This window comes from Sminthopsis crassicaudata, chromosome 4 (genome assembly GCF_048593235.1).
Source record: "Sminthopsis crassicaudata isolate SCR6 chromosome 4, ASM4859323v1, whole genome shotgun sequence".
NCBI lineage: Eukaryota > Metazoa > Chordata > Mammalia > Dasyuromorphia > Dasyuridae > Sminthopsis > Sminthopsis crassicaudata.
Window position 1 is genome coordinate 196,348,603 of NC_133620.1, and position 25,959 is coordinate 196,374,561.

A 25,959-nucleotide genomic window follows, 5' to 3' on the forward strand; every position below is an offset into this window, starting at 1 on the left:
CCTATTTGTTGGACTGTTCAGATCTTTAGCAAAAGAAAAAAAAAGGAAGAGATTTCCCTTCCCCTCTCCTTGTATAGGACCATGGACTCCATGTGATTTTGTTTTCACCATTGTAGTCAAATCTGTGTTTTACTGAAGCGGGATCTCAGTGTTTGAGTAACTGACTCTCAGTAAAAGAATCTGAAAGTTTAGAAGAAAATCAACAAGAGAATTTACAAATTTAAAGGTAATTACAGGTTTATTACAATTCAAGTATAATCCAGATACATAAACTCAGGATTTTATTGCCACTATTTGACTGAATTTAGTATGAAGCCTTCTACTTTTGCAAGTGGCTTTTTCTTTCATCAAAGACATATTCCTATAAATATAACCAGCATGGAACAGGAACTAATTCCATATTTATGTAGCTTTATGTATAAGATATAGCTAAAAAATCTGTTACCTTCAAGAGCATTGACAGATCTTTTTTTGATGGAACAAAGGGCAAAATAAATATTAAAAATATAAAACTGTAAAAATTGATTTGATTTATGAATAAATGAATTCTGTGATATCAGTAATCTGAGTTAGAGGATTAATGGTCCAAAAGATAAAGTGCACAACATATCAATTCATTAATGAAAAAAAATAATTAGTTTAATTTCCATAATAAGGCTTTCCCTCTAATACATCTGTGTTTGCCTTGAGTTCTAATTATTTGTAAGTAAAAATCACTTCTTGCTTCTATCACCATCATTCCAGTACTGTTCAGTTTGCATTTCTGTGAGTCGGGAGGCTGTGCGTTGAAATGCAAAGATTTCTTCTTCTCCAGTAAACATGGAAAGTGATTCAGCTGAATCCTAGATAGGAGAAAACAGAGTTAAAACCTTACAACCTGTGACAATTGTGCAAAGGCCATTTTTTTATTAGATAATTTATTTTAAAGGTATCATATATCATCTTAAAATATTTCAAATTTCTCAAACTATGTCATGTAAGACAGTATCTAGAACAAACTACCAAGAAAAAAAAAATTGGTCTCTGGCCTTCAAAGGAAGGCAAGAAACAAAACTATTAGTTCAAATGAAATTTCCCTGTAAAAATCTCCCAAAAGGAAACTTTATGCAATAAGTGTGTGTGAAATAATAAATAAAATGACAACACAGAAAACTATTGCTGCCACAGTAAATTGGACAGGGTTAGAGCACCCATGGGAACTTTGATACGCTCTTAAGGCTCTTAAAACAAAGTAAAAATGTTTTCAGTTTGTCAAACTGAGGAGGAAAAATTCCAATTGCAATTTAAGGACTTTTGATAGGATCATCAATTTGGAACTAGAATGGCACTTAAGAGGCCTTTTATCCCAACCTTCTCATTCTACAGATGAAGAAACAGTTCAGAAGACAGAAAATGACTTATCCAAAGTGTCAACAAAGGGAAAAAGTTGCAGAACTGGGATTTGAACTCAAGATTCTTTGACTAAAATCTAGCTCTGTTTTCATTGCACTTGCTGTTCACTGGCTCCTCCTAGGTCGAGAAAGGCCGAAGCTGTCTCCTGTCCCGGATGGCTGTGGTACTTGGTGTAGTTTTTCTACGGGGGTTAAGTGAGTTAGCCATGACTGATGGAGACTGGGGTAATTTCCAGAAGGCATTTGGTTTAGGAGTTTCATCTTTTTGTTGTAGACCACAGATTGCTAGATTGTAAGGGGTAGCAGTACTTGGCTTGCATATTATTCTTTACCAGATACGAAGTCTATTCATGTATCTCAAGAATAATTCTGTGCTAATTAATGGTGAAACCTCTTTATACCTTCTCATCCTTAAAGAATAATGGACACCTGGGATTTTTCAAATGGGAAATGGGATAAGTGCTTGCTGGAGCCCATCTAACACAGACAATTCAGTGGTTTGCAACAGAACCTTACTGACAAACCATGTCTAATCTGTGTCACAGAGGACACACTTTCTAATCTTTTCCTACCTTAAAAAAAGATGAGATCTGAGATCCTATCTCATTTGAACTGAAGTCTGCAATAAGAAACTAAAGGTCTAATAATTTACAATACATTAAAACCACAGAAATAAGCTGCTTGAATATTCTTTTGAAAATGTAATAATAATAATAAAAAAGACAACAGCTATCAGGGCTAATATCTCAGGATCGCTTTTACAAAAATAACTTCAAGAGTTCATAGTACACAGGTCTATAACACAGTTAGACATTTCCACAAGTGGATTCAAGTGACTATTGAAAACATGATTTCATTTCATCAAGCATAATTGACCCGATTCTCCCAAGCCCTGAATACACCTTGTTAAGAGGTGAATATGCGGGGTTAGGAGACAAAGCTTCTGACAAAGCTGGCCAGTGATTAATGTTTGGCCCTTTTACACTGGTAAAAATCAGTGCGACATCTCTTTTTGTGGAAAGAAACACTGTTATATCTTTCTGAACTGGCTTTGGCCCAGTTTCTTATGAGTCCTCTGAACTTTTATTTATCTAAGGCCCTGAACAAATGGACTAACATCATGGAGGCCTGGCCTGCGCCTCTTGATTCATAATGACAATAACAACAACTAGCCTTTGTATGGTACTTGAAGGGCTTTATAGATGTTACCTCACTTGAACTCGCTAGCCCATTTCACAGATCAGAGTGTCTAGCCCCAACAGTAATGGACGCCACACAAGCACATAGAGACTAGTTACCTATTGTTGGGAAGCAACTGTCTCTGGTCTCAGAAGAAAACAGCAAACCAAGAGTTAAATGTACACTGCATTCCTTCTCCTAAAGTGTTGCCATGATATCAGACCAAAACCAATTAAGCTGTTTTATGATAAAAGGAGATTATGTTAATATCGCCTACCTGGCTCAGCCCCAAATCATCCATCAGTGTTCTGCTTTGCTCCAACTGACTGTCATGATGATGATACAAAAATAGGCTTGACAGAGGAGCGGATGCGGAACAAATGAGACGTACCTGGAAAAGTAGAAAATGAGGAAGCAATGGCTTTTCTTTGATTTCACATAGAGAAGGAAAGGAGGCGTCTTTTGGATAACTGAAAATATCCACACCTGCCATTCTAGTCAACCAGAAAACTACGTCTCTTCTGTATCAATCTAATTTTCCTAATAGTTTTTGTTAATTATAGAAGGACCTGAAGAGTAAACACATGCATTTTTTTTTCTCTTTGGAAAAGGGCAGATATCAAATTCCTTAAAGATATTCAATTGACTACTCCTGTACTGCCAAATAACTGGCACAAATGACTGTATAGTCACTGCATTTATATACTACATCTTTATTTCTATCAAGATATTTCTGGTACATCCTTTAAAAAAAGACTCATATTTAAACTATTTCCTGATTACATAAATATTTGAGTGTGCATATGTAATTATACATAGGGTACAGTTTTATATCTTTCATTAATTTTTTTATCCATTAGCTCAAGTATGACATGTTCTTTTTGTTGTTTTAAATACTCTGATTTTGTTTTTTAAAAATTCACTTAAAAAAAAAAGAAGAAAAAAATCACATTCATATAGACAATGCTGTCAGACTGTAGGGAATGTGCTAACCTACAATGAATGATAAAGGAAGTTCATCATTGAGAGCTTTCCTTAATGCACACGTCTAGTTCCCTCTCACTTATATAGAATCAATGAAATAAGAGAATTATTTAAATATCTATTCATTCAACAGTTATATAACATGATAGAAAACTGGGGGGGGGGGAATCAGACTCTTTCAGAGTTAAAATTATCTGAAAAGATAGACTGGTACTTTCAAATATGGTACTGACACTGACTATCAGGTATCCCTGATGGGTTTTTCATTTCATCTGAAAACCTGAGCAGGATCACAATCCAACTGGAATGGGAGCCACAATAATGAATGGCTCACTCCAAAAATGAATCACTTTTTAGGATTGAATTCTGGGATCATATTGATTTTTATGAGTCAACAGTGTTATGCTAAGTCCTCAATTTATGAATGAGAGATAGTGTGTTATTTGTTAAGATACTCTAATCTGTCTTGGTATAATGCATAATTAATCAAAACAAATATTAGGAGGAGGGAGTCATTTTCAATTTTTCTCCAAGGTAAATCTTTTCCCTTTCTAATTAAAAAATTAGAAAGGAAGTAGGTGTGGGAAATATATAGATATATAAAGTATATAGATATGTAAAGATATATATATGTGTGTGTGTATATATATGTATGTATGTGTATATATATATATATATCTTTAAAGGAGGAATCTTCTCTAAAGTACTACTTATTTAAAATAGGGAATATAAGGATTTAACTATTGTCTGACTTTTATTAATCTTCTAGTATACATAGCTCTCCTGAAGCATCAACTCTTAAAAAAAAATTAGTCTTATTATCTAGACTTTTATTTCCTCACTCCTGGCTATAGTGGATTGCTAAGAATGTATAGAATATTGGGAATAGTAAAAGTAAAAGGTACTTCAAAACTGATGTCTTTTCACACATTTTAGCACTCTGAAGGACCAGCAGTTGAGAACTTCATTTGCCACATAGAAATCTTATATACATGTGCCTCAATACTGCTGTAATCCACATTTGAGCCCATTCTTCCCAATGGACACTGCATGTTTCAGGGATAGTTTGATCCAGGTTTATACATTAACTTTTTTTAAGCAATTGCTCTTTTTATACTATCTTAGTAAATGCCTTTGCTAAATGCTAATTGTGCACTAAGACTGATAACTAATGTACAGCATACCAATGGGGGCTTCTAAGTTACAGTATTAGGAGTACAGAATCGAAGAATTTCCCCTAAAACACAAGGTAATAGCAGTTGCCTTCTAGGGACCCAATCTTTAAGAACAAGTTGAAGAAGCAGCCCCACAGGGGGTGTTGCACTCCTAATAAATTTTTTTTTTGGAGGAATCATTATTAAATTACAAAAAGACCTCTGGGAAACTACTTTCCTGGTTAAAATCTTCTCTTGTGAATGGCAGTAGCAAAAGGCTCAGTGTGATACTTTTCAAACATTTGGTAGTTAGCAGACCCATATCCTGTTTTGTTCTACAGGATCCGCTTTATTTTCTACTCTCCTCCTCCAGTATGAATATGAATGTCAAAACCTCAGAGCTCTAAAATTTATAGGGGAAAAAAAAAGTCCAGAAAATAACACCTCACTTCTAGAGACAGAGAATGCTAGAACCCTATGATCACTTCCTGGATTTCTGAATCCAGGGCCTTATCTCCTGAGTTTTAAAACTAATAGCTCTGCTTATTGGGAACCAAGTGGACTAATAAAAGGATCTTTAGTATCTCAGATCCTGACTTAAATACCCTTCCTCCAAAAGATAAAGGCAGGGAAATGATTAGGAACAACAAACCCCCAGAGGCTGGCCGGCCATAGTCATGCCAGTGACATCCAGACTTCCAGACAGTGAGACCAGCAGGTACTTCAGAAGTGTTTCCCTTTTCATTTTGTCTTGCAAAAGAAATAGAAGCCTAATAAGGGCAGACTTCCCCTCACTTTCAATTCCTTCCTACCTAAAGTTACAATTCTGGTCCCTTAAGTCTTTCCTTAGGGAAGCAATTCTTAAGCTTTCTTGTGTTAAGGACCCTTTTGGCACTCTCTTCAGAAGAATGCTTTAAATACATAAAGTACTCAGGACTGCAGAGGAAACCAATTATAGTCAGCTGTTGCTGTCAAAATATTCAAAAGACAAGTCTCCCAGGTTAAGATCTCTTGCCTTAGGGTTTGCTGCTTCTCCTGCAATACTTTCCACATCCCCTTTCTTTTCTCCATCTAGAAGGAGTCTAGATAAGGTACTTCTCACTGGGCAGCAGACAGCACAGCCTCTCAGGCTACTAGTGGCTGTTACTGCTTCCCCTCTGTTATAGATGTCTAGCCTCTAGCAAGGGTTAAAAACCCTTCCAATTTAAGCTTAATTTGCGTGCTAACGTCTCAGAGAGGCATTAGAGCACCAGTTAAGTAGTTTAGATTTGTGACCAATCTTTTAGCCTTCTGTTCCTTTGAGACCTGAATAAGGTGTATTACTGCTTGGTCTGCCACAAGCCATTTCACCAGATTCTACAAATAGGATTGTATTCCATCAAAGACTGAGGATTCTGCCTGTGCAAAGAAAAATTTAGGATTCCCTAGGAAATATAGGAATAAAAGAATACATTTGTTGAGTTAACTTTTTACTGAATTGAACCAATGAAACAGAAGATATAACCCCATATGATACCTATTACATTGTTAGGAAGACTTATGTATTGAGATGGCTGTATCATATACTATCCACTATATACCATCACAGATACATAAGGTGGCCACTAAAATCACTGAACTGCTGGTATATTCCAGAGGTTGGTTATGGGATTTAACTTGGGTTTTAACATTCTAAGTTGAGAGAGAACATTTTCTACTTTTCTACTCACCTTAAAATCATAAAAAGTGTCAATGAGAGTTATGAATCTTCGTGCTTGGGTCCTTTTGGCCAGTGTAAATTGAGGTATGTTTCGTAAAAGAACTGTATCATAATTCTTTGATAGTTCCAAATAATCACTGGCTCCCAGAGGCTGTGATTTTAAAAATTAAACATAAAAAAATTAAAATAAATCAAATGAACATAACTGTTACTTTTTTTTGGGGGGGGGGAATTAATGAATGAAAGGAAGTAATTTGAAAAGCACATTATTTTTCTCTTTTTTATTTGTGTCTCTACACAATTTTTTAAAAAAGCTTTAAAATGCAGGTTTTTGTGTAAAAGTAAATATTCATCTAGAAAGTAATATTTTCATTGCCTGTTTCAATTCTGGGCAATTCAGTCAGGTTGATCTGGGACCAAAAGTGAATGGAAAATTCTCCTTTTCTTATAATATTAAGATCTCAGTTATAGTTTTAAGCAAGTGTAAGTGGATCAGCATTTCCAGTGGTGGTATACACTTGTCTAACTAAATTTAAGACATGATCAGATTTTTAATTAAAAAAAAATATATCCACATGGCTCTTTTCAACAATGAGATGATTCAGGTCAGTTTCAGTGATTTTGTGATGAAGAGAGCCACCTACACCCAGAGAGAGGACTGTGGGAACTGAGTGTGGATGACAACATAGCATTTTTACTCTTTTTGTTGTTGTTTGCTTGCATTTTGTTTTTTTTCTCATTTTTTCCCTTTTTGATCTGATTTTTCTTGTGTCTCCCCTAACAAAGCATAAAGACCCTTATTCTTTATTTCTGAGACCAGATTTGAACGCAGGTCCTCTTGACTTTAGGGCTGATGCTCTATCCACTGTGCCACCTAGATGCCCTGTAACTTTTTACTTATCATTCACATCACCTATTACTATATTTAAACTTATTCCTTTTAATTTCTTCCTACAACTAAATTTCAGTTACTATTTCAAGTTAAATATAATTATTATCTAATATCACACCAGCATAACTACATATTTTTGAATAAAAAAAGATTTCAGGATAACAGTCACAGGCAAATATTTTTAGTAAATATTTAAATAAATTGTGGAAGTGATCAATCTGTATGAAAAATGCCAGAGAATTTCAATGACCAGAGCAGCTTGTGACTTCTTAATATAGGGACAATGAAGCTAAAAGTAGAAATTCTAGGACTGAAGGCAAATTCAATTAAATTAGCAAAGGGGAGGGGAGAAGATAATTAATAACAGAAGAGGATACTGTTCATCCCACAGACTCTAACTTCAGCTTGTAGAGCATGAGGGAAAACTCCTGAGTTCCTAGTGCCTGGGAATGACAGTTGGGATGTGCGTCAGTGAGAGAAGAAAGACCCCAGGAGAGAGGCAAGATCCTTTCAGGGCAGTGCTGTGGAGGGGAAGACTTGGTACTCCAGTCTCCCCCATATCATACTTGTACCTGGAGGCAAAGCCTCTGGGTTATTCCACTATCTCAAGAGTTAATAAGGTACTTAATTTACTTAAAATTAAAGGTTCTCTCTTCCCATGCTTTTTGTCAGATGTAGGGATCCAAGAGTATGAAACATGGAATACATTCTCCTACTGTTCTATGTGTGTGTGTGTATGTGTGTGTGTGTGTATTTTTTTTTTCCTTGTGGCTATTCAGTCATTTCTCAGTCATGTTTGACTCGTCATGACCCCATTTGGGTCTTAGCAGAGACACTAGAGTTATTTGCCATCTCTTTCTGTAGTTCCATTTTTCCATGAGGAAACTGAGACAGAGAGATACATGACTTACCCAATGACACACAGCTATAAGTGTCTAAGGCCTGACCTAAATAGAGAGAGATTTGTCTTTCTGACTCCAGGTCTGGAACTCTATCCACTGCCCCACCCAGCTGTTCGTTATCATTAGATTAATTTTACTAAACTGGTTTTCTACCCCCCTCCCCTTTTATTCCGTTACCATGCATTGCATTCTGGGAGGGGTTGGCAGAGTGGTAAATTAGAAAATATAAGGAGTATAAAGAGAAAAGATATGAATAAAGTTGATATAAAAAACCCCAAAAGTACTACCCATAAGCTAAAAGCTTATCCATGAAATAAATAATTTTAGCCCTATACTACAGAATATATCCCATATAGCCTACATATCTGCCCAAATTCTAGAGGAAACCATAGTCAGAAAAGATCTCAAAGATCATTTATTCTACACTTGAACAAGAATCTGCTCTACAATAGCCCTGACAAGTGCCCATTCTAAGTCTACACCATTCTAACATACCTGACATCCAGCTGAAATCTTCCCTTCTGGAATTTCCACCTACTGTTTTTAGTACTGTGCTTTGAGGCCAAATTGAACATGTCTTATTCCATGAAAGTCCTTCAAATACCCAAAGACAGTTATTATTTGCCCCTGTCAGATGGTCTCCATTTTTACTTTCTCTGGCTGATCCTTGTACAGAGTAGATCAAGAGTCCCCACAGTTTAGAATGTGCTGAATATAGTGCCAAGGGACCTAGTTAAACTCTTATTTCTGTAACTGTCTTGGACAAGTCATTTAATCTCCGTCCCTTCCCTACCTCAGTTTATAAAAGAGAGACAATAATAGTGATGTACCTGGAATCAGATTGACCTTAAAGTTCAGTCTTCTTCAGATACTTACTAGCTAGACAATGAGAAGATTTATTTGAAAGGGCCTTTTTAGCTCTAAACTTGAATCTATGATCCTTTGAGATTCTTAATATTCTTATTAAAATGTGGCACTTAGAACTGATAAGTTCTGACCATATTATTCAGAGTTACTCATATCACCAAGCAATGTTCCTTTTATTTTTTAAAGTTAAGAGCAGATGGCCTTAACTCTTATGCAGTTTCCAAGCTACACCAGTAACAAGCTACAAACAACAAACACATGTTCTTAAATCACACAGCCTTGGTCCTTCCATCTCCCTACAACTATGAAGAGACAAACTACTGATAAGAAGGAGCTGGCCCATAGTGAGACTTTGACCAAGGTCATTTAGTAGACTCAAATTTTAGAAAAACACAAGAGAAGAGAACACTTCTTCATACTAGAGGAAGTGGAATCAGATCAATTTTGGAACAGTTGGAGAAGTCCTTTCCCCTTATTCCAAAGTATTTCTGCCAGATTATTTGATATTTGAGATCTTATAGCTAAACAAGAACATCTTTAATTGTAAATATTCTGGGAAACATTAGAGAGAAGTTATTAGTCATTTGCATCTTAGTAGAAATTAGTTTAATCAGACTAATTTTTTTAGGACTTAACTGAGATCAGCAACACTAACATTAAATTTTGAGTCATAACTCAAAGAAAGGGTAGGCAAGATAAATGACTACCCAGGGTACAATAATCAGAGAGCAGCAATAAGGATTTTTCATTTCATATTAATTTTTATGAATGCAAACATTTTAATTCCAGACATTTCTTCTCTGTATTACCTGTGGCTATTTATTTTGTGATAGATCCTGCTCCTTTGTACTCTTGCTCTGCCTAACTCACATTCAGAGAACAGTGTTCAGTTCTGGGTATTCCCTTTTCAGAATTAACATCTTCATCTCTTGGAAAGTGACCAAAGAAGATGAAACAGAATAGTGAGTCAACCGGAGACCATGCTACGTGAAGAATGATTGAAAGTATTGGGATGTTTAACATGAAGAAAAAGGCTTAGGGGATACATGACAGCTGCATTCGAGTATCTGAAGAGCTCTTGCTATCCAAAAGAGGAATGGCCTGTCTTAGGAGGGGTGTTTTCCCCTTCATTAGATATCCTCAGAGGCTTGATAGAGATGCTGAAGGAGGATTTCTGTTCATGTACAGATTGGACTAGAATGGCATCCAAAGGTTCCTCATCACTCTCAGTTTCTATAATTATATAAGTCAATTCAATTAAAAAATATAACCAAACAATTAATGAATTCCAAGTACTAGATAGATACTAGGTGTGAGGGGAGACAAAAAATGTATGTCATAGTCCCTGCCTCTAAGAAACCTTTTAGGATTCCTTAAGAGGAGGAGTATTTATTTTTATTACATATACACATGTATGGGTATGTGGATATATATGTGTATATATATACATATATATATACACATACATAATATACACAAGTATGTATATATTTATATATGTGTGTATGTATATGTATAGTGTATGTATATATGTACTATATACATATACACATACACACATATCCAATATAAAACTAAAAATACAAAATCAATGTATGAGAGATGTTCAAAAAACGCCATTGTGAATTCCAGGGGACCAAAGGTTATTCATTATCAATGGGTAGGGAAATAGGGAGAGTAGAAAAAGGGAAATAAGAATGCTAATTTTGCAAGAGAGTTTCTCTTAGGAAGAATATGACATGCAACAGTAGATGGCTTTGGATGGCCAGAAGTCCAGAGGGAAGAGGGAAAGAAAGAAAGGAAAAGATTCTAAAAACAAACCAGCTGCTCTGAAATCTCAGTTTGAGCTAATTTTGCTTCTTTCTTCTTTCAGTAGACCAGGAACACACACACACACACACACACACACAAGAACCAAGATAGAGGGTATCCACCAATAACCGGCTGTTCTACTTTGGAGATTCTGGGGGTAGGGGGTAGGGAAATGGAGAAATGGAATAAGAGAGGTGGGATGGGCTTCTGTTAGGCCCACAAGCCAACATTCTGAACCCACAGGTGGAATAGAAAACAAGGCTCCTCTTTGCTGTTCAGAACTGCAAACTAATTTTAGTCATGAAGATCTCCACTCCATTCTCCCTAACCATTCTTATCAGAAATAAGCCTTCCCTAGAAGGCTTTACAAAGACCTACCAGTAAAGGGGTAATTGTGGCTGTGTGTGGTCCTATGCAGTTTAAAGAAGACACTATTACAAGGTTTGTGGCTAATTAACTCAGTTGGTTGCATTATAGTCTTAATGTGGCAAAGGTTCCCTTCAATTCTCAATAAGATCAGTTTGCATTACTCTTGTTCCATGGACATAGACTATTACTTAATCCCTGCAAGCCATTTTGCAAATGCTGACCATTCACAAAGGGGTCAAAGAGTGTAGAAGCAAACACATCACAGCTACTGGTAAAGACAAATGCCTTCCTAATGGCCAGTTAGCAGCATTAGCTTTCTATAGAAAAAGCAAAAGATAGTATTTCCATGCTTTGGCAACACTGAAAGAGCACCTGAATTTCCATAACATACTCAAGATTCTTTTTTTTCTATTATCTATTACAAACTAGTAGATATGTAAAAATACAAAAGTTAATTTTAGATGTGCAGTTAAGTATAATTAAGCACACTCTCTATACATGTAGGTATGCTTTGAGTTAAGAAAATTATCCACACATCTGTATGCCCAGAGAGAATTATTAGCAGAAATGAAACTGAAGTACTAAGAGCAACTGAAAAAAATCAGATTTTTGCTTGCTCAGCTATTTAAGTAAATTATTTCTTTTAAATAAGGTCTGTATTAGTCATTATATTAGCTATTACTCTGTCCTACATTCCTAATATTCCATTAAATAAATGTGGGTTTTTTTTCTTCTATTTTTTTTAATAGTCTTCAGAACAAACAGAATATTGCTGAAGAAAAAAGAAGAAATATAGAAATGAATTTTTACTTTTTAAAAAAACACATATCTAAATGGAGGGATTAAATCTATTAAGCTAACTTCTTTTGAGGAACAAAAAATGAGTCCAGTAAATTTTACCTGCTTGGCCCCCAAACAAATCCTTTTTTAGGGCTGAGACTAAAAGTTCCTAAGTTTTAGAAATATCATTTTTAATTTGCTAAATATATTAAATAATTCATCTTCCCCAGATATTGGATAGGGGGTGGGAAAGGAAGGGAACAATTTAAGTGATCACCAATAAATGTTTCATCAATGGCCTGCCCATCCTGCCCACTGTTTTCATGTATTTAGAAAAGGGAGTTAAAAAAAAAGAGCTGCCTCCTTGCTGTGGCCTAGGCTTCCCCTGCTCATCCTGTCCCTGTCTCTTCATGCAGTCAATCACGCAAGATAAAAAGAGCTACTGTCTCCAGAGTCCCCTGGCTACCTTCATTCTATTCTTCCAGTGGGGAATGTACAAGCTCACACATCTACACCCAGAGATACTTGCTAAGATGTGACCCTCTGATAAATGGAGAACAGCCAGGGAAGCAGGACTCACTGAGTTTATTTTCACTCATCACCAGTTCATTTTCCTCCTAAGTGACAAATCTTTCCTGTCATTCATTCACTCTATGTTTGATTCAATTCATTAGCTTTTATAGTAAGAGATTCTTATGTGTAGAGCACTAAGCTAAGGGAGCTATAAAGATGACTAAGTGCAGGGCTCTTCCCTCAATGAAACTTTATTTTATTCTCTAAATTCAAGCTTCTTTCTCCAAACTCAAACATGGGACAATAAGAACCTTCAAAAATCAAAACAAATTTTTTAAAAATTACATTTTTTTGTTTTGCCTTTTATCACTATGTCTCATTTGCCTTAACTCTAACTTTGCAGGTTCCAGGTTTTTACAAAAGTATGGCTGCACACATAATCAAGAGGGCAGCAAGGCTGGCTGCCCATGGGACCTCTCTTACCCACTTTCCTCAGCTGTAAAATGGGGATCCTAATGCCTAAACATTCCCCTCCTAGGGAGGCGTTGATGAGCAAAGGAGGCACTGTATGTAGAGCATTTTGTAAGGGGACTATAAATGCCAGCTATGATGGAGAGTGGTAGGACGTTGTGAGTGAAGGATTGCCACTCAAGAGGCATCAGCATTGTGTTCTAAGGCTACCATGGTCAGGGAAGTGAAGAGAAGAAAATAAAGGGCCAGTCCAATTTAAAAAAAAGTCTAGATAAGATTCTGTACTTTGGAGAGATTGTGTTTGAGGATGGGGCAAGGGTGGGAGACAGTTAAGACCTCATAGGCTTGACTGGGCAATATGCTCACAGTAGTGTGGACCTTAGGATGAATTTCCTTTGTTTGAGAATATGCACAATGCTGAATACTGGCTACCCCCATCCCCACCCCCAGTGCCTTTTGGGAACAATGTCAGGGGATTTGTGATGTCTACTCCTTTGGGGTATCTGTCTGTATCCTATTTGTAGCATACAATCTTTACAGAGCAGACCTTGTGCCCCAGCAATAGCCAATATCCACGAACCTTTTCTCTCCCAGCATCTGGCAGCTTAATGAGTTTCCCACAACTTTCCCCCCAGGAGATCTTTTATACTGATCAGCCCCAAACTTGACACTGATGTGCAAATACCATATAATAACCACTCAGCCATTTTCTCACCTTCCTCCCAAGCTCAGGGCTTTTAAACGGAAGTCTTGTCAGTTGTCAGTCATTTATTAAGTATTTATTATGTGGCAGAGTCTGTGCTAACACTCAGGGCATACAAAGAAAGGTAAAAACAATCCCTGCTCTCAAGGAGCTCATAGTCTAATGAGGTCATATGAAAATAGAGTCCCAGGAGTAGACAGCCTTCTTTTTCCTTCCAAGTAGGTTACCTTTGCAGGTAGAACTAAGTGTATTGGAGATTGAATAATTATGTAATAAAAGAGGAAAAAAAAAGAATCTATAGCCAAGGAGGTAGAAAGAATCTATAGCCAAGGAGGTAGATGGGAGATAACCAAGACGCTGGAAAAGGAAATGTCTTTGTGGTACAGTAAAGAAGGCTATAGTATCTCTCTGTGGCCCAAGAACTCAATAGGCTGGGAACAAATTACTGAATCTAGTTTGGGTCCAATACTTGGAGCTGGGATGAACCTAATGAGATGGAATTTAATAGGATTAAAATAAGTCAGAGACTCTTCGAGTTGGAAGGGACCTCAGAGGTCATCTAGTCTTTCCTTATCTAACTGACAAGTGGTTATTCACCTTTTTCTTGTCAAGCTCCAGTGAAAACCTGCCACTTTCAAGGATAGTCCATATCATCTATTGTTAGCTTTAGAGGCAGAATTATGAGCCATGGGTATAAAGCTGGAGAAAGGCTGGGTTCAGTGGGAGCTGCAGAGCAATGGATTTAGACTTGATATAATGGAGAACTTTTTAACACTGTCCAAAAGACTGAAGAGCTGTCCAAAATTGGAATGGGTTGCATAAGAAGGTAGTGGGCTCCTCATTACTGAAGCTCTTCATGTAAACACTGAATGATCCCTTCCCAGGGATGTTTTATTTAGAGGACTGATTAGAACTGATATGAAACTGATTCTCTTCCATTTATGAGGTTCTGTGATAGCCATGTTATTCTGTTACTTTAGGGTTTTAGTTTTGACAAAAGATATGCTCAGAGACTGCAAACTTGTCCTTGATAACACTGTCATTCATTTCTCACTCATCAAGGACAGGTGTTACTCTAGGGTTTCTATAATATGCTGCTATGACTTTTCTGAACCTGTTTTGTACAGCATAGTACCTCGAGTGTAGTAGATATATAACATTAACTGATTAGAAAGATGAAAAGAAAGAAAGGTTCTGTAGCACAAAAGTGAACTAAGAAAGGTCAAGTGACAATTTAAGGCTTCCTACAATTCAACTCCACGAGGATTAATCTATCACCTAACATGATAATATAAAAGGCTTCTGTCTTTTTATGACTTTCTGGACCATTTTCCTACTCACCGCTAAGAATAGTTCTCTACAGCCTAATTTAGATTAGCTTGGAACAGGACAACCTGTCCAAAGTAGCAGAATATTCTGAGAAAAAAAAAAGTGCCCTTCATCTTGACTTTAAAAAGGAAAGGAGATGCTTTAAGGAAATATATACTTAATTTCTTTGAGACCTAATAGGGGTCCATCTGAATCTTGGTACATACTTCCAGAACCTATCTGCCATTATCATTGTCTTCTGACAGATAAATAAACTTGTTTCTTCAAACAACTATACTTCTTACAAATGATCACTAAATACTATTAGTAATGAAAGACAGAAGGACAGAGAGAAACAAGTTTAACAAGGCCTAGTCATCTGGATGAAAGCTCAGCAGTGCATTCAGTGTGTCACACACAAAGAATACAAGCCCTCCCAGATATAGCAAGGCACTCCGAGGAGAGACAGGGAGCAAATTGTGCCTGACAGATCAAACAACCATCTTGACCATCATCTCCCTTCATACCCTAATGTAGACAGCTCAGGACCCTTGGGTTCAAGAGCTTTGGGAGTACCATTGCTTCTAGCTCACTTCCCTCAAATATCATCTTGGGAATCAATACTTATAGAAATGTAACCTGGACTGTTCTCCTGAATGTACTGTAGCTATTGCTACTGAAGACCCAACAAGGAAAATTATTTCCATCAAATTTCTTCCCATTAACAAAAGGCTTAATATAAGAAACTGATGTGATTTTATCAGTGAGAGTGACATGAAAAAAAGCAGCACTGACATCTGCTTTGCAGCTGTGCCCTAAGAACCATGGGATTCTTCCATATAATTTGCAGTTGAAGTCTTCCATATATGTTCTCTTCCCCACTGGAATGTGAGCTCTTTGAGAGCAGGAATTATCTCCCTTTTTTATTTGAATCTTCAATGCTTTGCATATAGTAAGTGCTTAATAAATGCTTTATTCATTTATTCACCAAAGGTGAATAAGGGTATCCAAAGATCCAACATATGTATCCGGTTATAAAGTACTTGAAGGGGCAGAGTCTATTGAACTTATGAATAGCCTCAACTTATACAAAATAATAGCCTTTTACCTCAACTTGTTCCAAGATATAGAGCCATCAAATCCTCTTCAAAAAAAATAAATTAATATTCATGGACTAGCCATTGAATGCTTAGTGCTCACATACTAAGGGTTATGAAGGAGTGGGCAAAACATGAAGAGGACACAGCCCCCCACTTGTCTGTACTTTACCATTACAAAATCAAAGGCATGCATACTTTTATTATGCACTAGTTGATCTTATTATATAATCACACCATAGTACAAGGCACTTTCTGAAGCTATAATTAATACTGTGAATTCACAATTCTGTCCTATGAATAATTAAGGTATTTGATGATTTTCTGAGTACTAAATGGCACTTCAGTTAGTGGTATCCTTGAGTGTGTTATTCTATCTCAAAATTCAAATAGTATTATCTGATGCAGATTTTTCTTGTAATAATGATGACAGTCCTCATCCTCCTACCTGAGCAATTAAAAAGTTTAATAGTCTTTGATGTAGCTGGTTATCTGAATAATTTTCTAAACAGGTACAATTATAATCCTCTTATTTGATGGTTTGTGCATTCTCTGCTATTGTTTCAAACCCTTTTTGTTTCTACAGAAATCTGATTAAAACTTAAAGAACTTTAAAACTCTAATGAGTCTGCAAAGAGCATTTGTTATCCTTAATTATCCACAGTATATAGCAGGTCTGAATGTAGGATAGTTTATTTCTTAAAAAAAAAAATCAAACCAAATTACCAAGAAAGCATTTACTTTTTTGCCTTCTTGCTCCTGAATGCACAATGTGAAGTGGGGCAGCTGTAGATTGCTGTTATTATGTCCAGGATGCCAGGAGTCAAGATTTTCTCAATGCCACACTAATGTGAAATGCATTAGCAAGAATGTGAGGCTACCTCTGGCCTTGCCACAAGCCAGTTAATCTACTTCAGTTTAGGGGACAGAGCCGGCAACTTCACTTGTTTTTGTTCTTCTGTCTGGTTAATGCATGTTGGGCCACCATCATCTCTGCTCAAGTAGGATGCTTATTATTTCTAGCTTACTGTAGATGATCCTATTCTAAGGGTTATCCTTTTTCTGTTTCCATTATAGGTTTCTTGGAGTGATACACTGATAGCTCTTCATTTAACAAGAGTACACAACATCTTGCTTTGTTTACACAGCAACAACAATACCACCTATCTTAAAGAGAAGTAGCTTTTAGCAGACAAAAAACTGCTTTGTGGAAGTTAAAATAAACCTGTCCTTTTGAAACAAAGTGAAAAGACTCTATTAATTGGAAAGGCTTTGCAGGTTCTAGGTTAATGAATAAAAAGCCCCAAATTCGGGTATTTATAGCGCCAGGCACTTAGCAATACAGGATAGATTTCTCATTGTATGTTGTCAGAATAAGAAATTTCAATATCCTGGAATTGCTAACATGTGGAAGAAACCTTTATACTCCAGATTATTAACTACGAGGGGCAGCAGGGTACAGTGAATAGATGGGCGTTGGACTTGGGAAAACTCAGGTTTGGATGCCACCTAGCCATGTGACCCTACACAAATCACTTAACCTGCCAGAGTCTGTTTCCCCACCTGTAAAATGAGAGCATTGCCTTGATGACATTAAGTTCCCTTCCACCTCTAAATCTGTGATCTGTAACCAACGGCTGTCTTATTAACCCATCTATGAACTTTTGACTTTGCCTAGAGTATCGAGTAGTAGTGAATTGAGTCCTAGAGTCAGGAAAACTCAAGTTCAAATCCAGCGTCACATACTTATCAGCCACGTAGCCCTCGGCAAATTATTAAACTCTGTCCCAATTCCCTCAATTATAAAATAGGGATATATTAGCACCTACTTCCCAGGGTGGTTGTGCATTCAAGTGAGGTAATTTTTATAAACATTTAATACAGTACACAGTAGGTGCTATGTAAATGCTAATGATTTCATTATTATCTCATTCATCATCATCATTCCCAGCATCCAAAAGAGTGTTTTGCACATTACGAATCTTAAAAATAATTGTTATTACATATAATAATGGGCTAATTAATGCAATGGTTCCCTAAAGCACAATATTTACATTTTAACATAGACTCTCTGGATATAATATCTTACCTCTTAATGCTTTATTCATTTATTCATGAAAGCTAAATAAGGATATCCAAAAGTCCAACATATGAATCCAGTTGTAAAGTACTTGAAGGGACAAAGTCTATTTAACCTATGAATAGCCTCAATCTATACAAAATATTAGCCTTCTACCCCAACTTGTTTCAAGATACGGAGCCATCAAATCCTCTTCAAAAAACAAGACCACAGTTGGACCAGGAGAGAAGACAAGCAGGCCCTGTGACCTATAAGAACAATTGAATTTTCTCTTATCAAAATTCCAGTTCCTTAAACCAATTCTCAGCTGGTTTTGAGTCTTTTAACCATCCTGGTCACTCTCTTTTGGATATGCTCTAGCTTGTCAATCAATGAACAAAACCAAACACAGATAATCCAGATAGAGTCTTAAGAGGACAGGGTAAAGTGCGACTCTAATCTCCCTAACTCTGGAAATTATAATTAATACATTAAGTATAAATCAAGATAAAATTAACAATCAAAGCACAGTATTTGCACCTGTCTTTGGTGGTTGTAATTTGTTTACTTGGTTTTTTTTTTTTCCTCTCATGTTTTTTCCCTTATGATCTGATTTTTCTTATACCACATGATGAATATGAAAATATGTTTAGAAGAATTATGTATGTTTAACCTATACTGGATTGCTTGCTGTCTTGGGGGGAAGTGAAAGGGAGAAAAAATTGGAACACAAGGTTTTGGAAAGTTGAATGTTGAAATACTTTGCATGTATTTGGAAAAATAAATTACTATTAAAGACTACCCCCTGCCCCCCCCAAAAGATAAATTAATGGTTTTGGCTAACACATTACAATGACTGATATTGATAAACTTGCAAGGTCATTGATATCCACTGGTCTTCTTCATATAAACTAATTCTGGGAAACTTAAGACTGTATATGTTTGAATTTATCCAAATTATTATCTAACTATATCTTTCTGATCTCATACAAGGACAGCTGATTTTTAAACCCAATTTTAGCACTTTTCATTTATCTCTACAAACTTTTATAACATCTGATTCAGTTTATTTTTTTTCTGATCAGTTGAGACCTTTTTGGATCCTTATTCTGTCTGTTTTAGTTATTTTTTATTGGACAATATGAATATCATACTATTTATACTCTCATCTAAGGCATGTATAAAAATATTGAGAAGACTCAAAGTCACAGGGCTTGGGTACCCTATTCCACATTGACGTTGATCACTCTCTGATCAATGGTCACTTTTAGTGCCTGATTATTTCAACATTTGGGGGAATTTTTACTATATATATATAAATCATGGCTTAAGGAAGCTCCTTGTATTCTCTTAAATCCAAGGAAAAAAGACATTAGGTAACTAAAGGAGATCAAAGTTAATTCTCCTCCTATTTCAGGCTTTGATATAATCTACTCTCTGATCCTCTTGGAGTTTACCTTTTGGGTTTCTTTTTTGCCCTAGGATTTTGTTTTGCTTTGTTTTGTTTTTTGTTTTTTTGTTTTTTTGTTTTTTTTTGGCTTCTAGCTGGCATACATAAAACAAATTTTACTACAATGGTCTTACTTGACTAGCTTCACCTTCAGTGGTGAAATCACTGCTAGGACTCCGAACCTCTGATCTGGCCCACTCCCAGAGAACTTGTGAAACTATGACATTCTTACTATCTTAATTTACCTCTTTTTCTGATTCTGCCTTCCCTTTTTTGTTCTGTGCTAGCTCCCCACTCATTGGTCAAAAAAAGATGACAGACTGGAAAACAGGAATACCTTTCCCAATTTTTAGTGCCCTGGTTCTAATCTATATCACAATGATGTCTTTGGCTCTTGCTTGAGGTTTCCACATTGGAGGTAGATCTCTATTATATTTTGCTTTTATTCCAAATTTTATAAAACTCTGAGGTAAAAGGAATAGCAATATATTCTCCTTTAACTCAATAACTTGGTATACCTACAGTACCACAGCCTAAAGAACTGTTTTGCCTAATGGTCTTTGATTTGTTAATCTTTCCTTAAAAGATCATAGACCTAAAATGGAAACCTCACCAAATCAAAGTGAAATCACATCTATTGCTTGCTATGTGCAAGGCACTAGAGGAGGCTCATTTCCAATAACATTTCTAGTTCAACTTTAAAAAGGCACATAATAAATTTTGTGAAAGCTTCTAATACAAAAAGATCAGGCTGAAGAAAAATGAAAGGCTACAAAAGTAAAAGTGAAGTCATAAGTTGAAAATCTGTCACCATCACCATTACACATTACTAAATAATATCATGTATAGAGCCTTACCAGAAAGAATCTCAGAACATAGCTCCAGAACAGATGTCAGATCCTTTGCCCAACTCCAGGAAAAATAGCTCTATAGCATTCCTTTTAACTATCATTCTAACAACCCTATGTAAAAAGGAAATGAAAATTTTCTGGCAAGAACCAGTCTTTACAAAGTCATTCTGGCTCTTTGTGATTGCCGCTTCCTCTTCCAGATGTTCACTAACTATTCCTGTAATAATATGTTCTAGAATTTTGCCAAGGAATTGTCATCCAACTCCCTGGGCTCTAGTTTGCAGACTCTATTCTCTTCCCTTTTTGTGAAAAGTGGGACAACACTTTCTCTTCTACAGTACAGCAGAGGTAACTTCACTCTTCATGAGCTTTTAAAGATCACTGGTGATGAACTAGGACCTGAACATTCTTTTGGTTCCTAGGGATATGATCTGAACTCATCAAGAAAAGCTCAATTTTTTCCCCTTCTTCTCACTAGTTCCCTGATGACCTCAAGTATCAGTTCCATATTGGTCATTGCTGTTCTGTTCTCTCCAGCTGAAAAGTCATTCTTCTTGTCAGAGAAAGTACAGGCAAAACAAAAAGACTTGAGCTCTTTCTTCTTTTTGGTGAATATGATCACTTTCCTCATTTATGCAGAACTACTATTCCTTCTTTAATATTCCTTCTTTTTCCTAAAAATCTCTTTTCATAACCCTTTGTTTTCCCTGACAGATTCAGTCCATTTTGTCCTTCAGAATGCCTGGCACTTATTTTTAAAGGACAAGGACATTTTATATTTATGTACCCTTTCCAATCCTGGTTTGTACTTTCAATCCATGTCTTTAAAAAATATCCCAGTTAGTGGGACACTAATACATTGTTGGTGGAGTTGTGAAAGAATCCAGCCATTCTGAAGAGCAATCTGGAATTATGCCCCAAAAGTTATCAAAATGTGCATACACTTTGACCCAGCATTGCTGCTATTGGGCTTATATCCCAAAGAAATACTGAGGAGGGGAAAGGGATCTGTATGTGCCAAAATGTTTGTGGCAGCTCTTTTCGTAGTGGCTAGAAACTGGAAGATGAATGGATGTCCATCAATTGGAGAATGGTTGGGTAAATTATGGTATATGAAGGTTATGGAATATTATTGCTCTGTAAGAAATGACCAGCAAGAGGAATACAGAGAGGCTTGGAGAGACTTACATCAACTGATGCTGAGTGAAATGAGCAGAACCAGAAGATCGCTGTACACTTCAGTGCTGTATGAAGATGTATTCTGATGGAAGTGGAAATCTTCAACATAAAGAAGATCCAACTCACTTCCAGTTGATCAATGATGGACAGAAATAACTACACCCAGAGAAGGAACACTGGGAAGCGAATGTAAATTGTTAGCACTACTGTCTATCTACCCAGGTTATTTATATCTTTGGAATCTAATACTTAATGTGCAACAAGAAAATGGGATTTACACACATATATTGTATCTAGGTTATATTGTAACACATGTAAAATGTATGGGATTGCCTGTCATTGGGGGAAGGGAGTAGAGGGAGGGAGGGGAAAATTTGGAAAAATGAATACAAGGGATAATATTATAAAAAAAATTACTCATGCATATATACTTTCAAAAATGTATAAATAAAATAAAAAATATCCCAGTTAAGATACCTGAACAAAATCCAACAAATGAAGATGTGTCCCTCTCCTCAGAGTTTGCTCTTACAGATGGACCCAAAGGGAAAAAGAAAACACTAAGGATCTAAGAAACTAAAATGTAAAAAGGAATTTTCATCACATGCTCATCACATATTTTGCTTTTTTTTCTTATAGGATTTTGGAAGTTAAAAAACTATTGATTTAGTTAAACTGTTTATATACACATACACACATACATAAGACATATATACACACACAATTCTTTCCCCAAAGTGCTAGAATGTGTAACTTTTTCTTATTGCTCTACAAAGGAGATATTTTGATATTAACTAGATACTGACCTGAAGCCTTTTTAAGAATTCCACAAACCAGGGAAAACTAAAAAAGGCAGATGACCAATGTTCTACTTCCCAATTTGTTTTACTTTATTTTTTTTTAGAAGAATCGTTATCACCATCATTATCATTGATATGTATTTGGTTCAGTTTGCAAATTATAAAAAACTTGGGATTTTCCAAAGGAAGGGAATTTTTTCTGCATCTCCAACAAATCTAAGCTTAAAAATGGAACTCGTGTTTCTAAAATGATGATATTATCTCTCTTTAATTCATTAATATAAATTATAATGTATGATAAATATATATAGTGAAACTGGTCAGCCACTTCATCTTTCTATTTTCTATTTCTGCTTATAGTTATTTTTATATGGAAACATGGCATGTACACTGATAGCAACAAAAAGTGATAAGTCATCCCTTTAGTCTCTCCAGATCCTAAAATAAATGGCTGAACAATGAAATACTTGTTTAGGTACCATAAACTACATTTATTAGCTGTTTTGAAAATAAGATCAGCAGAGGGCGCTATTTGCCATCTGTCGATGAAAGTATGGCTAAAGTATAAGGCCAAAGAAATATTAGTATAAGGCAGAAGAAATAAAATAGAACAGATTTTTAGATATTTAGATCTTAGACTGGGTCCTTTGTATCTTATGAAATAAGACTTTCATCAAAATTAAGCATATATTTTAGCAGAGCTGAGGTATGAAATTATATGAAATAAAAAGAACAGTGATAGAAGCAGCTTCAGAATTTTAAGTAATTTATTTTTACTTAAAGATCATTATTTTAACTTCTAGAGGTACTATAATACATGCAGGGCCTCCTCTGTCTTCCTAAAGCCCCTCTTCCAACATTTCTGTGGATTGTGGGCATTTGTAGTCTACTCAATAAGGAAACATAATAATAATCATTATAATCTCATTTCCAGGGTATTTTAAAGTTCATAAATTATTCTCATAATTTTGTGAAGAGGGAGAAAAAATATGATTATTTTCATTCTACAGATAAGGAACTGATAAAGTTAGAGTGCCCCCCCCCCAAGATTATGAGGTAGTAAATATTAGAGCCAGGTCAAAAATTCAGGTCTCAAGATTCCAAGTTGAGTGATTTTTCCACTACTATATGAATAGCATTTCTGCCAATTACCCTATGCTCTCAGAAAAGGCACTGGCATCTTCTGAATTAGATGTAAATTTATGTTCTGACATTTTAAAAGTACAGTTAGAAAATAACGACCTATAATGAATGAATGGGGTCTACAACAAGACCCACAACAAAACTACTTTCAATTTTCTTTCTTTTTTTTTTTTTTTAGTTCAGTTTGTTATATAATTTCTAGTGATGTTATATGGCTATCACATACGGAATATTACTATCTCTGAAGAACTGAAATTTAAAACTACTCAAGAGGCATGGAGAGAAATATGGTAAGCTTAGATGTGATGAAACATACTGCTAAAGGGAAAGTATGCAGAAGAACTTGTGTAAGCTGAGGTATCAAACTCCCAGTGCACCAGATAAGATTAAAATATGATTGTACGGAGAGGATTCTGGGAAGATAGCAGAAGAGATTAGAAAATTCCAAATTCTCCAGATTTCCCCCACAAATAAAACAAAACTGGACCTTAGGGAAAAGATAGCTTAAAATCAAATCCAAATAGTGGTCCTCCAATGACAAATGGAAACAATCTGAAGAAAAGTATAGAGATAGAAAAACCTCCAGGCTAGTTCCACTGAAACAACAAGCAGCAAGCTCCGAGGTTAGTTGGGTTGGGAAGTAAGTAGTCTTAGCCTCAGCCACAAAAATGTTTACTTCCCAGACAGTTTGGGGAGTGCAGCTTCTGAGTCAGGAAAGATTGAGGGAAACTCTGCTGATAAGGAATAGCAAGCCCAGCTGTGTGGTGGAGTCCTGGCTCTGGGTAAGAAGGAACCAGCACAAGCCTAGTGAGGGCAGAAGCAATGGGGTAGGGACTCTGCTGGTTGCTGGCACTTTTAGAAGGGTGGAGTTTTAGGTTTTGGGTGCTAGATCAGAGGGGAGAAATGGAGGATCTGGCCAGAGGCATCTTTTCCTCCCTCTCCCCACCCCCATGCTGCAAGATTATAGGTGATTTACATTAACAAGCTCCTATTTTAAAAAAACAAACAAACAAAAAACAAGCAGGAAAAGGAGAAAGTACACAAGCAAAGAAAGTTACTTTGAGAATAGGGAAAACCAGGGTTCATCTTCAAAGAAGGATACCTAATGGTGAAAAAACAAACTTGCTTGGTATTTAGCATGGGAAATTTCTTCCATGAACACATGGGATTTGGAACTGAGGAATACATAAGTTTGATCTCTAAAGTCTTGTCCAGTTCTAATATACATACATACATTCATACATATATATCTTGATTCTAAATGGAAAAACAACCACCACCAAGACAGGAATGGTGGGAAATGGAATTCCAATCAGAAAGAACTCATTACAAGTCTCCAACTAACCATGTGACTACGGAAAAACTTTAATTTTTCTGAACCTGTTTTCTAATGCATCAAATGGGGATAATAATATTTTTGCCATCCTCCTTTTTGCATAGCTGTTGCGTTATAATTTTAAAGCCCTGTGTGCATATGAGTTATTATTACGATAAGATGTGATAGAGCCATTATTATGAGGGTGGGCAGATGCATAGAATTTTTGAAGCAAGGTAAATTTTATAACATCTATAGGAGCAAATGATGTGCTTAATCAGATATGAAGTTAACTGATTTAAAGGCCATGACCATTTTGAAGTTCTGAAGACCTCCAACCAAACACTACAGAAGGTCACAAGTCCAGTCATTTAAAAAAAATTTTTAACCTGTCACAGCTCAATTAATAAAAGGCAAGAAAGCATTTCCTTTTTACTATTTCTAAAATACTTTTGGCCAAATATGCTGACACTGATGGAAAAGGTAGCTTTCTTTGCTTCTCAGAAAAAAGGTTAAGTTGACCAATATTTTTTCAACTGTCTTCGAAGTTTGAAAGAGCTGGATTCAAGTTCTGTCTTTGATATAAATACAAATAAATAAATATGTATATAGGTTGTGCATGAAGATAACCCCTCATTATCTCTTAATGTTCTTGGCAATTCTCTAAAAACATAAATTTCAGAGAAGGTGTTGATTTGAATTGGTAGAGGGAGTAAATCACAAGTATAGTTATAACTATTCAATATTCTAAAGTGTTATGAACATTAACATTTCCTATTTGTAAGATGGGATATTAGTTGAGGCAATGCAATTTAATTAACTTGCACAGATATTCCTATATGTTTATGCCAAACTAATGTTCCATTTAAATTTAAAAAAATTATGCCTACTATAATTGTATAAATATGTATACATATATTGGATTTAACTTATTTTTTAAACCATATTTAACATGTTTAAGATTAATTACTTGCCATCTAGGGAAGGAGGTGGGGAGAAGGGGAAAAACTTTGGAATACAAGGCTTTGCAAAAGTGAATGT

General features: G+C 35.9%; 1 protein-coding gene across 2 annotated transcripts in view; it reads right to left on the bottom strand.

Moving 5' to 3' along the window:
- Window positions 1-219: 219 nt before the first annotated feature.
- Window positions 220-25,959, bottom strand: part of AFG1L (AFG1 like ATPase) — a 190,045-nt gene continuing 164,305 nt past the window's right edge. For both annotated transcript variants that reach the window (XM_074310146.1, XM_074310145.1), the window contains 3 exons: window positions 6,418-6,558; window positions 2,848-2,961; window positions 220-842 (listed from right to left, as the gene is read on the bottom strand). In XM_074310146.1, coding sequence (XP_074166247.1) covers window positions 714-842; window positions 2,848-2,961; window positions 6,418-6,558 — 384 coding nt within the window. In that variant the 3' untranslated portion in view covers window positions 220-713. The remainder of the gene's footprint in view (window positions 843-2,847; window positions 2,962-6,417; window positions 6,559-25,959) is intronic.